This window comes from Phalacrocorax carbo, chromosome 18 (genome assembly GCF_963921805.1).
Source record: "Phalacrocorax carbo chromosome 18, bPhaCar2.1, whole genome shotgun sequence".
NCBI classification, from domain to species: domain Eukaryota; kingdom Metazoa; phylum Chordata; class Aves; order Suliformes; family Phalacrocoracidae; genus Phalacrocorax; species Phalacrocorax carbo.
Window position 1 is genome coordinate 2,391,217 of NC_087530.1, and position 20,512 is coordinate 2,411,728.

The 20,512-nt window shown below is 58.3% G+C and overlaps 1 protein-coding gene across 1 annotated transcript in view; it reads right to left on the reverse strand.

The window, feature by feature from the left end:
• Positions 1-1,669: 1,669 nt before the first annotated feature.
• Positions 1,670-20,512, reverse strand: part of LOC135316196 (carboxyl-terminal PDZ ligand of neuronal nitric oxide synthase protein-like) — a 39,731-nt gene continuing 20,888 nt past the window's right edge. Inside the window, exons 3-11 of the mRNA XM_064468612.1 lie at positions 12,895-12,987; positions 12,143-12,201; positions 10,581-10,689; positions 9,998-10,139; positions 9,450-9,610; positions 7,642-7,809; positions 5,508-5,673; positions 4,763-5,120; positions 1,670-4,302 (exon numbers count right to left, since the gene is read on the reverse strand). Coding sequence (XP_064324682.1) covers positions 3,813-4,302; positions 4,763-5,120; positions 5,508-5,673; positions 7,642-7,809; positions 9,450-9,610; positions 9,998-10,139; positions 10,581-10,689; positions 12,143-12,201; positions 12,895-12,987 — 1,746 coding nt within the window. The 3' untranslated portion in view covers positions 1,670-3,812. The remainder of the gene's footprint in view (positions 4,303-4,762; positions 5,121-5,507; positions 5,674-7,641; positions 7,810-9,449; positions 9,611-9,997; positions 10,140-10,580; positions 10,690-12,142; positions 12,202-12,894; positions 12,988-20,512) is intronic.

Sequence of the window (20,512 nt, forward strand, 5' to 3'; positions counted from 1 at the left end):
TGCTGTCTGGGGAGCGTCTTGCTGTGCTCTGTGAATACCGCGGGCTTTGAGTTCAATACCATCTTTTTGTGACAAGCTAATAAGCTGTCTGCATGGCGGCCTGTAATTAGCGCTGTCGATATTCATTTGGAAACGGAGACCGCGCTGAGCGGCTCCACCGACAGCGCTTCCCTTTGTCGAGGCTCCCGGCTGGTCCCTCCTTGCCTCGGAGGAGCGGCGATGGGCATGGAGGGATGGGGATGCAGCTGGGTGCTGCGTACGCTCGCGTGTTTGCGGCACCCTGGGGTCCCCACCGAGGAAAGCACCTGGCCCATGAGGGGATTGAGCCCCTGAGACTGACACCTGCCCCCCGCCGCTGTGCCAGCCTGGCCCGGTCCCTCATGGGGGAGCCGCCGTTGCCTCTGGGAGCGGGGTATTCCCAGGTGCCCTGTCCTGTGGGGGTGGTTGGGAAAGCTGAGCCCGTGTGGGGGAGATGGGGACGTGCATGGGGCTCTGGCTGGTGGGCCTGTCCCCTCCCCAGAGCCATGGGCTGCTCTCCCCAGGGAGCCTCGAGCATCGCAGGCGGGTACCAAGGTGCTGCATGGTTGCACCTTTCCAAGGCAGCCTGATCCTGCGGGGTCCGGGCTCGTCTGCGGGGGTCTCACATGCAGAACTGCTGGAGGGCCTGGGGCTCCGTGGCCTGGGAGGACACCGGGGCATCGGTCCCCCAGGGATGTTCTTTGCAGCTGGCCAGTGTCGTGGGGCACCGGGAACCGGCCGTCTCTGTGGGAACGGCCCGCATCTGCCATGCGGGAATTGTCTGAAGTACGGAGCAACTTTTACCTCTGTTACACAAAGGAAACTTTCCTCCTCTTTTTGTTGGAGATGCTCACTCCATTGAGATGATTGGCATACTGGAGAGCTGAGAAACTAAATTGTTTATACACTAATGAATAGAAGCTTGATTGCAAGATCCTGTTTGGAAAATTATAGTGCTGAATTGAAGCCGTACAATTACATCCAAAATGCTGCATATTCATTTCATCTGCTTTGCATAGAGATTAACAAGCGAGCCCTAAAGCAGACTCTGAAATTAAAGCTAACACCAGATTTAGTCACAGGTTACAAACTAAATGGCATTGTTTGATGGATATGAATCTTTACCACCTGCCTGCCTGATGATTGCTAGCAGCTTACCAGACAGCAAAGGAAAAAGTTTCTTCCCATGAAGGAAGCATAATAAGACGCTGGGCTGGAAGTGCCCCCTCCCTACACGGGCGGCCCCCCCAGGCAGATGTCTGCGGTGGGCCTGGGGAAAGGGCTCCCAGCTCCGTCATGCTGGAGGATGCATCCGCTCTGTGGAGGGATATAGAGTGGCCCTGAGACCCCCGCAGAGGTCCCAGGTGCTGGGTCCATCCAACCCCCAGGGCTGGGCTGGGTCCCTCCAGCGGGGGCCACCCTCCCTCCAGAGGCTGTGCGGGGAGATGGTCTTGCAGGGCCTTGTTGAATCACCCATGGGTTCCTCCCCCTCCTTGGAGGGGCTGCGGTGCTGTGGAGGGCAGGGGGCTCTTGCATCTCTTGGCTGTGTGCAGCCCCTGTGGGGCCCCGGCATGCGGCTGGTCCCATCCCACCCCATCCCGCAGCATCAGGCTTTGCTGCCTGCCTGGGATCTACCTCCACCTGCAGTGCTCCCACCCTGCATGCGAGGCTGGGCTCGGTTTGGGGACCAAATTATTTCCGGATGAGAAATGAGGGCAGGAAAGGGCAAAGGGGGTGTGTGGGAAGCACGGTCCTGCCTGGGGGCTGTGGTGGGAGGCAGCATTTGGTGCCACACAGCATGATGCAGGCGTTGCTTTGGACATGGGCTCCATCCCTGCTTGAGGAACCTGTCCCCTGTGTGGCAGGGTGGCCTGCTGCCACCGTCACTCCACGGGGGAGCAGATGGGGCTGTGGCCGGGCAACCGGCAGGCTGGTAGCTCAGGGCAGCCTTGGTTCCCAGCAGGGATCTCGCTCCTTTGGGAATACCTGGGAGGGTCCCCAATCCGCACCCGGGGGCAGCAGCTTGGGGCTCCCTGTGTGTGGGCGCCAGTGGGGCAGAGACCACAACACTTGGCAAATTGGACACCTTTATTTTTTTTTTTTTTTCTCTTTAAAAGTCAGTTACCAAACTGCAGCGTACTTTATTCCTACAGATGGGCTGGTCTGTCTCTACCACACTATGGGACAGCCCAGCCACAGCTTTACAAGCCGCCTGGCCCAGTCACCGGTGGTGATGCTGCCAGCCCTCCCCTGGCTCCTCCTGGCCAGCTCTGGCACTGCCGCAGGTGGCTCTGGGGTGCATGTCCTGTCACCCCCCATTCTGCCCCATGGGAGCAGTGCTGTGCCAGGAATAGGCAGCGTGGCTGCTCCAAGTCTCCATTTCTGCTCAACACTTCCCCATCCCAACCCTCCAACACTTTCCCAATGCCCTCTTCCAAACAGCTGAGGGAGATGAGCATCTCCTCAGGTCCTTCCCCAGACCTGCCCTGGCTGAAGAGGCATGTGCAGCACCACCAGGGCCTTGCCTTGGCCTTTCACCCAGGGCTGGGCTTCTTTCTTAAACCTTAACTCATCCCAGGACATTCACGCTCCCCGAGACCGAACCCAAACCACACCATTACCCGCTAAAATCAGCACAATGGAGCAGCCTCCTGCCTGCAGCCAGCAGCTGCTCAGAGGCACAGATGGGCTCTCCCACCCTGACCCCAAGACACTGGGGGTGCCCTCCCTAAGGGGGTCACCCACTGCAGCAGCAGGCTCCCAGGGCCAGCCCAGCACCCAATTAGTGGCCTCTGTTGGGGGGGGTGGCCCCAGCCTGGTTGGGCAGTGGGTGCCAGGGTGTGGGAAAAGGCACCTGTGGGGGGAGGCAGTGGAGGTTTTGCCATGTGGGGACATGGTGGTGGGGCTGCCGTCCCAAAAGCAGAGCTGGGCGCAGCGTGGCACTGGTGGACACAGGCTGTGCTGGAGAGACCTGGCCCATGGCAGGCTGGCACCACCTTGGGGAGGCGGCCAGGGGAGCGGCACCGTGGCTGTGCCACATGGCCCCGCTCCTGCCGCTACCACGGGTAGCAACTGGTGGGCTGTGTTGGTGACAGCAGCCTCCTGTATGGGTGTTCACAGCCCTGTGCCATGCTGTGCCCCAGCCTGGGGGCTCCCATTGCTCAGCTCCTGGGGACCTCTCTGCCACAGAGCATCCCGTGGGGAATGCTGCCTGGGTGGGAACCTCCCCAGAGCAAGTCAAACCAGTGCCATCCCCATCCAGTATGTCCTGGACTTCAGCAGTGCCATCTGCCAGCTCCTCGCCCTCCCGAGCTGCCCGGCGGGTGATGGCGATGGCACATACCCTACCAAGGGCTAGGAAAGGCACCCATCTGCTGCAGGAAGGCTGGGGCTGGTGCGGGGCTGCCTGCAGCCACCCGGCCAGCAGAAGGGATGTAGTGATGAACGTGAAATGTGCCTCTGCCAGGCGGCAGCAAAGAGAGCTGCCGGAGGCAGGGACCCTGTGCGGCACCCCTGGCTGTGTGAGCAGGGGCAGGACAGGCAGCAGACGGGAGGACGGGGCAGCAGGAAGGCAGTGTGAGCTGGTGCAGACTGAGGGCAGGGGCTGGCCAGGCTGCATCCTGTGTGGCAGCCCCATGCATGGCTGGGGGAGCAGCTGTGTGGGACAGGGATAGGAAAGGGACCTGCCTCCCAGCCTGAGCATGGGGGCCCACAACCCCAGTGCGGGCTGGTGGAGTGGTGTGGACGGAGCTGCTGGGACTGCCTCCAGCCAGCTGCCACCTACTGCTGTCCCACTAAGAGAGGACCCTGCTGGGCCCCATGGCAGTGTCCAGCTCTGGTTCAAGCAGCTCATCTTCTGAGAAGCTGATGTGCAAGCAGGTGTCATCCGCAGGGGAGAAGGGCAGCATGCTGTCCGTGGGGCTGGCCAGGGTGGCCAGGTCCTTGGCTAGGGCCTCGCTGGCTGCAGGGTCACGGATGCTGGCCAGGGGGGACATCTGCCCGCTCTCTCCAGTCCTGTCCTTGCCCAGAGCGCGCTGGCAGGTCCCAGCAGGGACGGGCTCTGTGCCAGAGGCAGTGCTCCGTGCAGGAGTCCTTGCCTCGGGGTCCATGAGGGTGAGCGAGCTGGCAGCGATGCTGGTGAGGCTGGAGATGCTGGAGCTGGGCAAGCTCATGTGGGCAGCGCTCTCGGGTTTCACCTCCACTTCCAGGCTTGGGGAGGTCTTGCTTGACCTTTTGCGTAGGATGGGTGGTGGTGGGTTGAGCTTGGGAATGGGCTGCTGCCGCCTGGGAAGCAAAAGCAGAGAGATGAGGTGATGGGCAAGTACTTACCTGCATGCGGGGCTTAGGCTGGCTGATCCAGGCTCTCCAAAAGACCTTTGCTGGGTCCCATCAGTGCAACGCATCACCTACAAACGTTGGAGCTGGGGTGATGTGGCAATGACCATTTCATGGCAGGGGGACAGGCGCAGGGCAGGCAGCAACCCCACAGGGGACATGGTGGGTTCTTTGCCCCAGTTTATTGCACCTGAGCAAGCGCGCAGCCCCTGGCCTTGCCTGTCCATGCCCCTAAGTGCCCAGAACACAGCCCTTCCTCCCCAGCCCCTGCTGCAGGCTCTGCTGCTGTGAGCCCTCTAAAATACAGCCTGTGCAGCAGGAACCCTGCTGGGGCCACAGGGAGGAGCAGGAGGGTCTGCTTGGGGTGTTCCCGCTGCAGCCAGCGGGAGACAGAGCTGGCACATCCTACCTGTCCTCGTCCCCTCTGTCCGTGTCATCCACCTTCTGCCGGCTGCTCCCATTGAGCAGAGCGAACTCGCTAACTTCGGAGCCCTCCACGCGCCGGCTGAGCCCGTCCTGCCCCTCCAGCACAGCGAGGCACTCGTCCCCCTCCTTGCTGCTGTAGCGGTGGCCGCCCCTCTCCAGGCTGACGAGGTTGAGGTAGGAGTCCCCGGGGCCCAGGGCTGGCAGCGAGCCGGGGGCCACGGGGCTGCCCAGGATGCTGGCGGGGGTGGAGGTGGACGGCAGGTGGACATCCAAGCTGTAGTGGTTCTTCAGGTTCAGGGAGAGGGACTGAGCCAGGGACAGGTTTTGCAAGGAGCGGTCAACTGAATCGAGACAGAGAAGGAACATGTGAAGAGCTGGGGACCTCCAACTCGGGTGGTCCCCTGGACCACGAAGGGTGCAGGGATGATCCAAAGTCCCCCCAGAGCCTGCAGGACTCATGCTGGGAGCACCCCAGCTGCTCCCTGGGACAATGAGGGTGCAGAGATGCTCTGAAGGGATGGTGCTGGGAGCATTCCACTGCTTCCCAGGACCCCAAGGGGTGAAGAGATCCTCTGAAGCTCCCCTCAGAGCCTGGCAGGCTGGTGCTGGGAGCACCCCACCTGCTCTGCATGACCGCAAGAGGTGCAGAGATGATCTGAAGGGACGGTGCTGGGAGCCCCATAGCACCCAAACAACCCCCACCCAGGGGCGAGGGCCACTGCGCTCACCTGGCTGCCGGTGTTGCTCCCGGGCTTCCAGCACCGTCAGCTGCCGCACCAGCAGGGAGACGTGCTGCAGCAGGTCACGGTTGGTCAGCAGGAGCTGCCGTACGCGGGCCTGCGCTTCGATCCGCGCCGCTGTTTCGGCCGCCAGTTGGTCCTTCAGCAGCTGCACCTATGGGACGGGGTGGGATGGGGCAATGTGGGACGGGGCGGTGCAGGATGGGGCAGTGTAGGACAAGGTGATGCGGGATGGGGCAGGACATGGCAATGTGGGACAGGACAAGGTGATGCGGGATGGGGCAGGACATGGCAATGTGGGACAGGACAAGGTGATGCGGGATGGGGCAGGACATGGCAATGTGGGACAGGACAAGGTGATGCGGGATGGGGCAGGACATGGCAATGCGGGACGGGACAAGGTGATGCGGGACGGGAGGTGCAGGACACGGCAATGCGGGACGGGACGAGGTGATGCGGGACGGGAGGTGCAGGACACGGCAATGCGGGACGGGACTAGGTGATGCGGGGCGGGGTGGTGCAGGACACGGCAATGCAGGATGGGACGGGGTGATGCGGGACGGGACAAGGTGATGCAGGACATGGCAATGTGCGACAGGACGAGGTGATGCGGGGCGGTGCAGGACACGGCAATGCGGGGCGGGACGAGGTGATGCGGGGCGGGGCGGTGCAGGACACGGCAATGCGGGGCGGGACGAGGTGATGCGGGGCGGGGCGGTGCAGGACCCGGCAATGCGGGGCGGGGCGGTGCAGGACCCGGCAATGCGGGGCGGGACGAGGTGATGCGGGGCGGGCGGTGCAGGACCCGGCAATGCGGGGCGGGACGAGGTGATGCGGGGCGGGCGGTGCAGGACCCGGCAATGCGGGGCGGGACGAGGTGATGCGGGGCGGGCGGTGCAGGACCCGGCAATGCGGGGCGGGACGAGGTGATGCGGGGCGGGCGGTGCAGGACACGGCAATGCGGGGCGGGACGAGGTGATGCGGGGCGGGGCGGTGCAGGACCCGGCAATGCGGGGCGGGACGAGGTGATGCGGGGCGGGCGGTGCAGGACCCGGCAATGCGGGGCGGGACGAGGTGATGCGGGGCGGGCGGTGCAGGACCCGGCAATGCGGGGCGGGACGAGGTGATGCGGGGCGGGGCGGTGCAGGACACGGCAATGCGGGGCGGGACGAGGTGATGCGGGGCGGGGCGGTGCAGGACACGGCAATGCGGGGCGGGACGAGGTGATGCGGGGTGGGACGAGGTGATGCGGGGCGGGAGGTGCAGGACACGGCAATGCGGGGCGGGACGAGGTGATGCGGGGCGGGCGGTGCAGGACCCGGCAATGCGGGGCGGGACGAGGTGATGCGGGGCGGGGCGGTGCAGGACACGGCAATGCGGGGCGGGACGAGGTGATGCGGGGCGGGCGGTGCAGGACCCGGCAATGCGGGGCGGGACGAGGTGATGCGGGGCGGGGCGGTGCAGGACACGGCAATGCGGGGCGGGACGAGGTGATGCGGGGCGGGCGGTGCAGGACCCGGCAATGCGGGGCGGGACGAGGTGATGCGGGGCGGGCGGTGCAGGACACGGCAATGCGGGGCGGGGCGGGACGAGCATCCCCGGGATCCCCCGGGAACAGCGGGCCTCGAGCGCCCCCTGCCGGCCCCGCCGCGGCTCCCCCCGCACCGAGCGGCGCCAGCCCGGTGGGGCTGCGGGCGGCGGGATACAGGGGGGTCCGCTGCGCCTCCCCCCTCCCCGGCACCACGAAACGAGTTGCGCGGGGTGCCCAAGCGGGGGGGGGGGGGGCACCGGGCTCCCTGGTCTGATGCTGGTTTGGGGGAAGAGGAACGGCGGTGGTGGGGCTTCCAAAAATGGGATGAACCGGGAGCTGGTGGCTCTGTGGGGGCCCCCGTGACCCTGCCAGAGCGGCCTGTGCTTATGCGTGCGGCCAGCCCCACGTCCAGGGGAGCTGAGCGATGCTGCAAGCCATGCTGCGAGCCGTGCTGCGAGCAATGCTGCGAGCCACCCGTACCGCTCGCACCCCAGCACAGGGTGCTGGCCCCTGCTGCCAGCCCAGCCTGGCGGGAGGCTGGAGCAGGGAGAGAAGGGCTGGTGCCACCCGAGGGGAGGGCAGGACGCGTACCTGGGCCACGGCCACCTGCGTCTGCTGCTGCTGCTGGAGGAGCTGCTGCTGGAGCAGCTGGAGGCAGTGCTGGGAGGCCAGCGGGGTGATGGAGGCCGAGGAGCAGGGGCTGCTTGGGCTAAGCAGCTGCTGGGAGCCGGCCGGGTGGAGGGAGCAGTTCTCGGCATCCTGGGCACAAAGAAATGGGTAGGGTGAGCTGACCGACCAGCTCAGGCCAGGATTTAGATCATGCTTCCCCACAGCACTGACCCCAGCATGGCAGAGTGGCCCCGCAACCCTGGCACCGAGGGACTGTTGAGGGGTGCTCGGTGTCAAGTACTGCATGACTACACGATCCCCAGGACAGCATGTTTCGGAGCGACTCCCGCTCCCAGAGAGCTGGCAGGGCTGCACCACCTACATCTGGCGGTAGCTCCAAACAGGGAGGGCAGATCCCTGGCCAAGAGACATTGGGGAGCGACCCGGATACCCCACCACCTTCCCCATGACAGGGCTGCCCAGGCTGGGTGGTTTCTTGCTGTCTGAAGCATGTGCCAGTGGCAGCAGGTCCAGCGACAGGGCCACCAGCATATTAAAAGACTGCAGGCGGGTGGCATGGCTACTGAAGGACAGCAGTCCCAGCCCTTGGAGATATCCAGCATGAGAAGGGCAGTGCAAACAATGATTTCAGAGCAGCCCCTGACCCAGCCGCAAGCCCCCACACTCAGGCATGGTGCTCAAAGCCCTAGGGCTGCTGGCAGCAAGCTCACCCACCCTGGGCTGAGCCACCTCTTGTGTCCTGGGGACCATGCAGTGGCCCCCTGTGTAGTTCCCCTGCCCTCTGTAGCACCGGGGGTCTTGGCACGCAGCCCAGAGCCAGGCAGTGCATCCCCCGGCAGGCAGCCTCCCACCCTGGCAGCGGCGGGTGTTTTAGGGTGGTCGCCCTCGCAGCGTGCCCTGCCCATGGCCACTGCCTTTCCTGCTCCCTGCCCTCCCCTGTTTGGGCAGCTCCAGCACCCAGAAGGAAAGCGCAGGAAAGCCCTGCCTTTCCAGCCACGGAAATGAATCCCATTGAGTGCGTTTCACTGCAGCTGTTTTCAGCCAGGCCCTGCAAGCGATACAATTGTGTGAGATGAAGCGATGCCATTCAGGCCACCGGGAAGCGCTCACGGAGAAGCTCTGCAGAGCAGCTATTCATTACAGCGAAACCAGTGCTCGTGCCAAACGCTCCCTGGGTGCCTGTGCTGCTGGGGCTGAGCCCCCTCGGGATGCTGCTCCCTGGGCCTGGGGTGGGCAAGGGAACCTGAGGGTCACTGCCGGCACAGTTGGATGAGTGACTGTCGCAGAGAGGCACTGGGGTCACAGAAATCCACCCTGCGTGGTGGGGAAACTGTTGCCTTGCCAGAGATGCCTCGAGTGAGTTTCAGCCTGTTCTGTGGATGCTGCTGTAGGAGGGGAGGGGTCCTGCCTCACTCCTCCTTTCTAGCACTGGGTGATGGCTCCAGCAGGGCCCCTCTGTGCTCTGCCCTGCCTGCACCGGTGGGCTCTCCCGGGTTGTGTTTGAAGCCCGCTCAGCCATGCGCCATGGCCCCACTCCCAGCTATTGTCTCTCCCTCTGCCCCAGTGCTGGGAAACAGCTTAACTGTGGGAAAACTAGGAGCTTAACACCCTGTCCTGCCATGGGGGCTGTGAGAGAAGGGAGCCAGGGGGGTGACTGTAGTGGGGTGTCTGTGAAAGACCCTCTTCATCAAGCTGTGATAGTGTCCCCAAGCAGAGGGACCCCAGCAGTGGCAGAGCGTGTGGACCGTCCCCAGCCCACCCCCCATTACCTGGCAGTTCTTATCCTTGGAGGCTTGCCCAGGTTTCAGCATGCCAAGGTCCCCCCTGGCAGCAGGCAGCTCTCCAGGTCCCCTCTCGGACACACAGATGCCATCAGAGTCGATGCCAACCTCGTCTGAATCCGTGATCTTGGAGCCCTTTATCTGGTGAACTTCAAACGAGATGGATAAATAAACCCAAGCCCCCCCCCGCCACAGGATCGCAGCAAGGAGCTGGGCCCTAAGCAGGGCTGGCAGCCAGGAGGGCGGCTCAGGGACACGGCCAGGACTTGCTCCAAGTCTTGGCATGCTGTGGAGGAGTGGGCCAGCCGAGGGGCTGGTGCCTGCAGACCCTCAGCCTCTGCCTTCCTGGTGCCCAGGAGGAGTGGGCAGACAGGATGGATTCCCCATGCCCCACATCCGAAGGGGCACAAAGCTTTTGCCATCACCAGAGGTGGCCCATGAAGGACATGCCACCTTGCAGTTCCCCACCCACATCATCCCTGCTGCCACTGCCGAGGGAGGGACCTGCCCGTGCCCCGCGGGGAGCCGCGCGTCACCTTCCAGCGGCTGCTCCTCGGCTGACTTGTCGCTGGCGCCGTCCGCCTGCCCGTCGGCATTCTGCAGGGCGTGCTGCAGGCTCAGCTTGTGGCACACTTCGAAGGCCTGCCCCACCGTGCGCACCACCCGCATCGCCTGGCTCTGCGGAGCAAACCCGTGCCGCTCAGCCCTGCAGCGGCCACGCTGCCACCCCGCTGCCGATGGGAAAACTGGGAGCCTTCCTCCTGCCCCAGGGCTGCCCCACACTGCCATCTCTTCCCATGGCGGGGGGCTCCACTGCTGCCCACCGCTGGACCAGATACAGGGCATCCCTCCCGGTGTCCTGCTCTTGGAGATGGGTGCTTCTTACCTCTGGGTGGGCTGAGGCAGGTGGGCTGTGCTGCTGCCCGGGCTGGGCAGGAGGACATAAGCACCAGGTATGTCTTTTTGGTGACATCCAGCACTGGTGCTGCCTCAGCCTCTCCCCAGGGATCTGCACCCTCTGACCCAGCGGTCACTTTGGCTCCTGTATGGGAAGGTGCGGGGTCCCTCAGGGACCTCTCACCCGGGGAGGACCCGGCTGTAGCCCTGGCAGTATCCTACCTTCTTCTTTGATTTGAAGACGTTACACCTGAAGGAGTTGTTAGCACCGTCCCTTGCGATGTAACTAAATATTTTCAGGTCTTGCGAGTCATGAGACACGTAGAAGATTCTAGGTGGGAGAGAGACAAAGGGAATTAAACACCGTGGAGTGTCTCAGCCCCCCGACAACCTTAGAGGCTCCCGTGTGTCCCTAGGACGGCTGGCTCATAGCACCCAGCGCCGGAGGAACAAGGTGGTGCCAGTGCATGGCTCCTTCTGCTATTTTCAAGGCAGGAGGCGACAGATTTTGAGAGCGTTTCTGGCGTGATGGAAAACCTTCTGGTTTCTGAAGTAGGCAAAACCATTTTAAAGATGCTGTGGGAAAGCTAAAAAACCTATAGTATTGGAAAGTGTGTGGCTATTTTTAGCCCCAGCAATTAATCCCTGCCTGCGCTGGAGCGTGGCACAAATGCCTGTACAGAGAATGTCCTGTCTGTCTCGGTGCAGCCAGCCCGGGGACCCAGCCCGGGTGGTGGCACAGCACAAAAGCCAGCATCCCCTGGATGCCTCTCCCAGGGATGCTGAGCATACTCGGAGGATTTCTTTCTTCCCTGTTCAGGCTGACTTTTTCTCCTCCCTGTGCTGCAAAACCATTTTAAAAGATCTTTTTATACATTTGATTTAACCAGGTAAAAATGTGACAAGTGAGTTCAGCTCTGAATAGAGAAGAAACCAAAGGGATTCGTGAGATGTTTTTTCTTTTACTCTTTTCTGTCATTGGAATTTTTTGTGTTGAGCTTGCAATTGGAGCAATTATTGCCCATGTACCACATCTTGTAATAATCTGTAAAAAAACGCCAGAAGGGAGAGGTAGGCTCGGACAATGCGTCGGCACATCCTCCGCTCCGTATCTCCTCACCAAGGGCTCTGACCCAGAAAGCCACTGTTGGTGATCCCAGCCCCTGGGGCTTGGGCTTTGCACTCGTGGTACAATTATTCACTTGGCAGATCTAACATCCTGGTGCAACCTGTGCTCTTAACTGTGTCCACAGGCTATGCACCATTGCTGGGGTTGCCTTCAAGGAAGCCATCCCTGATAGCTCCTGAGGCACCAGGTTTACATGCAGCATAAACCTCTGGGAGGGACTTGTGGTCTCCAAAATACTTAGAGATCCCATGGCAGGTGCTATGGAAAGTCAGTGCTATCTTTCGTCCTGTATGGGTTAATTCCCTGTAAGCACGTACACCTCAGAGTAAGGCCCTTCTTCAGCAGCACACGGTGAGCCATGCTCTGAAGGAAACCAGCGAGAAGCCTGTCTTCAGAGTCAGAATCAGAGAGTAATTCAGGTCATCTAGTCTGACCCCTGTTCAAAGCAGAGCCAGCTTCAAAGCTAGATCAATCCAGCTCACTCTCAAAAATGTATGAAAAGGGTTCCCCATTAGTAGTAATTTTGCAGCCTCGTTAATTTTTCACGGTCCTTTGGAAAGCCAGCCCTGGTGGAGGTAACTCAGCAAGCGGGAGGACGGACACGCATCGCTCAGGGCTGATCGGACCTAGCTGGTGCAAATCCCCTGCCGCGTACCTGTACACAGGATCGTGCATCACCACCATCTTACTCTCGTCCCAGGTCCACTCCTTTCTCTGTAAGCAGAAGGCAGAAACAAAATTACAGGGAGCCAAGTCAAAATGAAACTCCACCAGGCTGATGGGCAGGAACCCTGGAAAAGGGTGCGTTTGGACCAAGCCAAATCCAGGCTGCAGTTTGACTGTATGAACAATGGCTGTTTCATTAGTATCTTGGATAAAAATAGATTTCTTTGATCATTTATCATATCTGGTCATCTGATCACAGCCTTCAGGGCTGAAAGTGGTCCCCAAGATTAATTATAGCATCAAATATGCAGAAGAGTAATACATTTTGTGGAAGAAGGCTCTGAGCTATGGCTTAGGAAGTCTGGGCCCGGCTGCAGGCTCGGCTTGGAGGGGAGCACAGCCTGGGCAACGAGCTAAGGGGTGCTCAGACCAGGCAGCACAGAAGAAGCCTCCTGGTATTGACAAGAAACTATATTTCCTGAAAGCTTGACATTTTTTGATAGGAAAAAAATCCTCTTCCCACAGTGTAATTTTCCCACTCTTTTTTCAGCAAGGTTTTATTACTAGTTTGATGAAAAACGCAGTGTTTTTCTTGTGAAAAAATTGGGTGATTTTTAAGAAAAGGCTGGTTTTGGTTAGAAGTTTGACTATTCTGAGCAGCAGTAATACTGGGACATGGTCAAGGCCACCAGCCCAGCTGCTCTGGCCCCGAGTGCCCTGGTGGGGCTGGAGAAGTCTCACCTTCTGCTTCTTGCGCAGAATCACCTTCACCCCATCCACGGACACAATGATGCTCACTTTCTTCTTCTTAATGTTCTTGGCTTTGAATTCATACTGATGGGAAAAAAAAAACAGGTTAGAAGAGAGGTAGGACTGGGGGGCTACCGGGGACAGTGTGCAGTATTAGTCAGTGTTTTACATGAAAATGTCAGTTTTGTGTTTAATCCCGACTGCTGCGGGAGGTGGGAATTTGTTTTACCCTGCTAAGAAAATCCACATTGGGAAGGACCTGCTGCCGTAGCTGGGATGCTGGGCCGAATCCTGGCTTTGTCAGGAGCATCGCTTGGGAGGGGCCAAGCAGAGCTTGATCCTCTGGACTAGATCAAGAGACAGTTAATTTGGATCTGGGAAGGACTTTCCTGATGCATTGGCCATGCCCTGTCCGGTGGGACTCTGCACCAGAGGCTGAACATGGAGATGGCACTTGCAGCAAATACCAAGCAGTGATTTATGGCATCTCCAGTGCCCTTGTATGTCAGTGCTGCAGTGTATGGGGAATATAAAATCACTTACGAATTGCAGGGAGGGCCAGATGGGTGGCAATAACGCAATTATACCTCAGTAATTTACATAATCACATTAACCTCAGTGGGCTCGGTATCTCTGGAGAAAAACCCAGCTCCTCACCTGCAGGTGTCTGCAGCCTGAACTCAGCTCCATTTGTGTTAAAAATTAAACTGCTAGCTTTTAAATATTGCTTTTGCTGATAGCTAGAAGTGTAGCAGAGCCCTTCCACTCTGGAGACCTGTATTTACAGCACTGATCCTCACTGGTCCTGTTTTAGGCACTATTTTTGGCTTCCAAATACAGCATTTTGATACCCCATATTTCTCACAGTCCCTATCTGAAATCCAGCTTTCCTGGGCCAGATCTTCAATTTATCTAAACCAGCACATCCATTACATCAGTGCCGCTACAGTAACAGTCACCATGTATATATTCAAAAATAAATCCTTTGGATTAACTCGATGTACAGTTACCATAGCTGGAAAGCAGAGGTAAAATCCCCTGTTTTAACAGTCTAATAATGTCAACGGTGCTGTAACGGAGCTGGGACTCGGCAAAGGGGACATCGCGGGGACACCGCTGCCTGCGGGCTCTGCCCGTGCGAGCGGCCGCAGCAAGGCTACAGACGTGGATGCTGCGTGGGCTGCTGAATTGCTCAGGACCCTGCGAGGGCCACGGAGACCCAGGCACACCACAGAAGCTGCCCTGGAGCGAGCGTGGCCGAGCCAAGTGACAGCCTCTGGGCTCTCTGCACGTGCTGCTAGTTATGGTCTACCAGAAAGCGGGATGTACATAGGCTCTGGCCGTACCTTCCAGCAGTCTCTCAAATTAAAGGTAGCATGCAAGCTTTCCCTGCTAAGGTGCTAGGGTGACGTAGACCCTGCAGCCCCCTCTGTGGCATCCTGTCCCCCCGAGGACAGACAGACACCTCGCTGGCAAGCACCGTGCCACCGAGCGTTCCCGGGGAATGCTGCGCCACCTTGATGGACTCGAGGGGACGGGAGGTGCCTCCACTCCATCGCAAGCCTCCGCTGCCTCCTGGGATGTCTCTGCCACATCACTTTGGAGACTCAGTGCAGGCTGCGTGGTTCGTAGGCACGGAGGACAAGGCGATGCCAAGCAGTGGAGTGCAGCCTGAAGCCTACCTACACCATGTAATTAGACATCTAATTAGAAATCTTATCTCTTTATACAGTCGGCAGAGCTGCAGGTAGCAACTGAGACATTATGGGAGTCCAGGCACCTCTTCCAGGAGCCTGAGGTTGACGGGCTCTGTGTGTGGCTCCATGTCAGCATGGCACCCAAGCACTGCAGGGAAGATATGCATCTTTCCAGCTCCTCAGCACCCATTGTAAGCCACTCCAGCCTTACAGGCAGAAAACTCGGTGGCTTTCATGTTTATCAGGCTTTTGATGCTGCTCACTGAATACTTAGCACTCTGCAAGATTTACGGTATCAGACAGACCCTGGATTAAACCACAGCTTTTTGATCTCCCCATGAATTACTACTCTGAGACAAGCTCTTTAAAAATCTATCTATAGCACCATTGCGTGTGAAGCTAGAGCTAAATTTGCTATACAAGTTTTTTATTTATAGGGAGGGATGAAATGATGGGTGAGGTGGCGAGTGCATCTTTCAGCTTGCCCGCAGGCCAGGGGGGACCCCCAGGAGGGGCGCACATCTGTGGGCCTGAGGCCAGGCGGCCGGGCTCGCCGGCCTCGGCACTCGAGAGGGCTTCCCCTGCCCTCCACGCCAACAGCCCCTCGGTGCCCCGGCACCCCCAGCCCGGCCTCGCTCAGTGCTCCCAGCTCCGCCAGGCTGGAGCTTCCCCCTCCCCTACTCTCAGCACCGCCAAACTGTTTCTCCTTGTCTGCTTGCATGAATGCCAATAAAACCGGGATAGATTGTTCTGCCCGCTAAAGAGCTATTTATCTTTCTTTATACACAAATGGCTGGGAAAATACTAGCTGAGCTTTCCAAGAAAGAGAGAGCAATACAGTGTATTTTCCCCTTGTAGCAACAGGGGTGCAATTACATTCAAACAAGGCTCTTTACTCAAAGGCTTTAAGCAAAGTCCAAGACTGGATTTTGCAGAGATGCTTTTTTTTTTCCTCTCTTGGACAGAAAGGAACAATCGGGAGCAGCGGCAGCGCATCTCCGGGTGCTGCCAGGAGGGATGGCAAGCCTCTGTACACCCAGGGAACTTCAGCCAGCTACCACACAGCACCACCCCACCCCAGCCTGACTCCAGGACAGGTATGGGGCTTGAGCTCCAAGCAGAGCTGTATAGCTGGTGTGAGCTGTCTGGCATGCTCTGTCCTTGCCCCTTCCCCAGGCAGGTGCTGAGCCGCAGCTGGGGCTGGAGGGGCACACGGGGTGGGCAGGAGCAGAGCTCAGAGCTTCTCCCCTGCCCCAGCAGCATGCATGCTCTGCATGCAGCATCTGAAGTAGTTCTGACCCTTGCAATCTGCAGGCAGCACCCTCAGGCTCTGCTCAGGATGCAGACCGCTGCCACAGCATCATCAGCACGGAGGAGGCTGATGAGTTTGCTGGTCCTGCTCGCTCCGTGCAGCTCATGGCCACCGCTGCTTGCGCTTTGCTGCTGCGTCCTCGCCAGAGCGCCTGCCAATGGCCACGCTCCCCACAGCAGAGGTGCCAGGATCCCAGCCGTAGGCAGAACGAGCCTGGCCTGAAAACAGTTACAATTCCTTGGGCCCCAAAACCCTTTCTAATGGGTGAAAACCCTGAAGCAGCAGGAGCCGTGGGATGGCCTGGCCCCGACCGGCTGCTCAGCATGCGCAGCAGTAACGCCAGCTGGGCAAGAGCACCACGATCCCGAGAGCAGGGCTGGGCGACGGCCCACGCCACACCAGCTTGGATTGGACTTTCTCTCCATCTCTACGCACAAGAGGCAGATGGGATAAAGCTTCAGTCATTTAATTGCTTCCTATCAAGCAGGAATCAGTATTTTAATTAACTGTGAGTTACATAAGGACAAAAAAGCACATGAAAAAAGACACTCCAGGAGAGCAGACTATCTCCTCTAAGAATGTTCACGCATAAATGAACATACATCTGAGCACGAGGCTTCCTGGCACTGCCATCAGAGTGCAAAGTCTAGTCACTGATAGTTTTTTTTCTTAGTATTGATGTGATGTTTTTTTTTAGTTTGTCAATGTTACCAACAAATCCAAACCCACACAGCAGCATTCATCTTCTCTGCTGCCTTCTGAGATTCAATCGTTATTCTCTTGCTGCTCGTGCTAGCCTATGGGGGAAAGCCTTCCAGATGTTAAAGGCTCTGGCGTTGCCCTTACAAGTGGCGATTCAGCAGGAAGCCTGGCAGCCGCCTTAGCTACGGAGACAAGATGGGACACTTTATAAGAAAACGCAGGTCAAAAAAGGGCAATTCTTCTCATTTAATTTAGCAGCTTCATTAATTCTATTTCTGCTGTGTCTGACCTGGAATACTTTCTATTTCTGCTTTTAAATCCCTGTGTTTGAGTCCTTGCCTTTCATACAGTCCCACACACTGTTGGCATGTAGTATTAACTTACCCAGGAGCTAAAGACTGTATGACTAGAAATGTTAATGGTGCCGTGTAATGCATATTTCATCTGATAATTCCACCCAAGCAGATATAAATTACACATGCAGTTACCAGCTTCCATCTGCTGATGAAAGAGCTGGGCTAATGCACATTGGAAATCATATGCAGTTTCCAGCACTAAGAACAACTTGCATGAATAGCGTTATTCAAGGAAGCAATTCTTAATGTGATTAATTACTGAAGGTATCAGGGCCTTCATTATGCAAATGAAAACTGTCATAAAATAGAGAGTTTGCAAGTCTTAGAGGCAGCCTCTGTTTCCAAAAAAATGCATTTTCCTCATTAACAAAGAGCAGAAGGGCCAGACTCAGGAGAGCCGGCAGAGCCAGGACACGCTCCCTGCCATGGCTCGTTTGCTGCTGTGCAGCCCAAGTTGTAGTAAGGGAAATCAAGAGAGGGGCTCTTGAGGTTTTTGAAACGGGAGCACATCAGTGCTCCAAATCGCTGCTGGGTAAGTACTTTGCGTGCCCAAAGATGCCACAGGCTTGGAAATGGACGGCTATTCCTGCAGCTGTAAACTCTGCAGCCAGACCTCAGCCTGCTGTCCTGCCCCCAGCCTCCCCGCGCCCCAGCCCTGGCCTGGCAGGCTGCAGGATGTATGTGTCCATAAACAACCCCACAACAATAAGGAGTCCCAGCCCCTTCCCAAACCTTGCCTGTCAGACAGACACAGGGAGCATGGCAATGAGGAGGTGGAAATCTGCTCAGCTCTGCCCCACAGACGGGCTCTGGGCAGCGTCTCCCCGGCAGGACCCACCAGTCCCTGCCCCTGCTCCCAGGCTGGCACACGGCTGCATCCCAGCGTGCGGGAGGCATCCTTCCCTCCCGCTGCAGATGCAACCTCCGATGCCGTGAGTGCCATTTTAGGAACTAAAGCCATGATGAATCCAAGGATTTCAAGTTCAGGAATGTTATTAATTTCAAATCAAACTGACCCACACGGCATGAGGACATGGTGTTATCTCGACTGCTGTTTGAATTACTGATGCTCGGAGTGCTGCCGCTTGGAACTGATGCTACAGAAAACTCCCAAGTTCTTCTCCCAGCAAGTGCAGCTTAGCCGAGCGCTGCACGCCACCTCGGAGCTGACAAACGAGCAGTGTCAGTTCCCATACCCTTTGGACCGCAGGCTGCGGTCCAGCCTCCAATCCCCCGAGTCACCGTGGCCCTTTCTGCATCACATCACACCTTCCTGCGACAGCCCTGCCAGGCAGCGGCATTTTCACTGGTCAGCTGCAGCCCGATCCCTCACGGCCTCCGGCTGGAGACCGCTGGGTTATGGCCTTTCCTTTGTTCGTCTTGGGAAGCATGTGCCTGTTTGAATCCTATGAACTCCCAGTGCCCGGCAGCGGGGCGCACGCTCCCAGGGACGTGGCCGGTGTGAATGTGGCCGGGCATAGTCTGGGTCTGTGCTGCAGTAACTGGGCAACACGGACACAAAAGCGACGCAGGAAGCAGTGGAGTCCAGGCGTGCACCTCCTGCCCAGTGGAAAAATGAGAATTTATGATCTTTGGAAACATAAAACTGTTCAGTGGAAAGCAGAAACCAAAGGCGGAGTACAATAGGCAAGGAGAGTGCTGGCAACATAACCAAAGTCTTTTTTTCTCATTTAAATTAGCTCCTTCCACCATCCAACAAATTCTCTGTAGATACCGCAGGCCACTCCCCATGCAGCGAGCTGAAGGGGGCTGAGGAGCTATCACGGCCCCGCTGGGTTTCTGGGAGTCCCTGGAAGGGCAGCAAGGAAATGTGACCACAGTTCACCACGCAGGATTCATCCATTTACTCCTAGTTCTGTGCTTTGGCAGTGGTGCTCCCTGCCCGCAGAGCCAGGCAGGACTCCGAGTTCTCTGATGATGCAGGACAGCATTTGCAGGTTTGTGCTCCAGCCCCGGAGCTGGGGCTGGGGTGCTGGGACGTGGCTTCAGCTCGTTTGTGGGGAGCAGCTATCTGTGCATGCTTCTGCGCCAGACCTTGGATCAGGGCCTGTTGCTGCAGGCTTTGGCTGGCCCAGCAACCCCCTTCTCTCCTTTCCCAGTTCTCGAGAGCTGGCCGGTCAAGGGCTGAGTTTGCACAATTGAGTGTAACCCTCTCTGTCCCCTTCCTAACCTGAGTGCAACCTCTGGTGACTGGCATCGTGCCCTCACCCCTCCTAGCACCATCCCCAGGGTTCAGGACCTGGGTGATCACCCACCAGAAGGTCCCACCACACTCTCCTCCCCAGGACTCCCATGCATTGATCCTTTCCTGCCTGGCAGTTCACACGGATAACCCCCCAGGAGGTGCGGGCAGCAGAAGCAGGGTCCCTAGCGCAGCATGCTTTCCCTGGGGAGCTCCATACACTTCTTCCCAAGGACTCCACCTAAATCACAGGCTCAGTCTCCACACAACCCACCCGGCAATGCTGATGCTGCTGGCTGCACCCTGAGCTGCAGAGAACTTCTTGCAGCTAAGCTTTGATTAGTCTTGGCAAGAAAAGCACCATGGGATAGGCTAGCCACAGATGATTTATTGATAGGGTTGCGGCAGCCGGCCTGGTGCTGGTGCCCCACACATGGCAGCTCTGCAGATGCTGCTCAGGTGCAGGAGCCGGAGACATCTTGTCATATAGCTGTGATGAAAGGGTTAATTGGACAATCCAGTCCACGAGCTCAAAACCTCTCCAGAAGCCCAAGTCTAAGGTACATAAAACCATCTGCTTCCCAACACTGGCTTGGTCAGGCAGGTAACTGCTCTTTCAGAGCTGGAAAGTGGAAGCAGAGGTACTTGTAGGTTGGCCAAGGGGCGGAAGTCAGACTCCAAGATTATGGAATCCCAGCACTTGGGTCTAGCTGGAGGACAGCCCTCCTGCTCCAAAGCCTCCCACCAAGCCCAGCTGCCTTGCTGGGACCATCTCTTGGTGACTTGTGCTGACACCTCCAGCTCTTCCCACAGTGACCAGCTGGGAAGAGGTGTTAATGGTCCTGACCAGCCTCACCAGGGGCCTCCATGGACACCCTACCCATGAGCACAGTAGCTCTATTTAAGCTCAGCTTTGGCCTCTTTCTTCCTTCCTGAGCTGCAGTGTAGGAGTGTTGGTCTCCAGCTCAGCCACAGCCATGCCTGGCCATGGACCGGCTGATCCTGACTTGCAGACTAATCTCCCACCTTGGCCTTGGATCTGTCTCAGCAGCATAAGACCTGCCTGATAATCTGGACTCTTGATTGAGCCTGGCTTCTACTCAGGGTCTGCTCTGCTCACCTCACTCAGGTATGATGGGATGGGGCCCTGGCTGGCGAGGCCCCTGCCCCACCAGCTGTGTTACTGTGGTTAGCTTCCAGCTCCTCCTTGCTGAGGGAGCAAAGTCACCCTTGCAGCTCCCTGACCACAGGGCAGCGTGTGGCCCTTTGCACAGCTGCCTTGGTGCAAGGAGATGCACAAGCACCTCACTAATGAGGGGTCTGTTGGCCAAACCCCTCA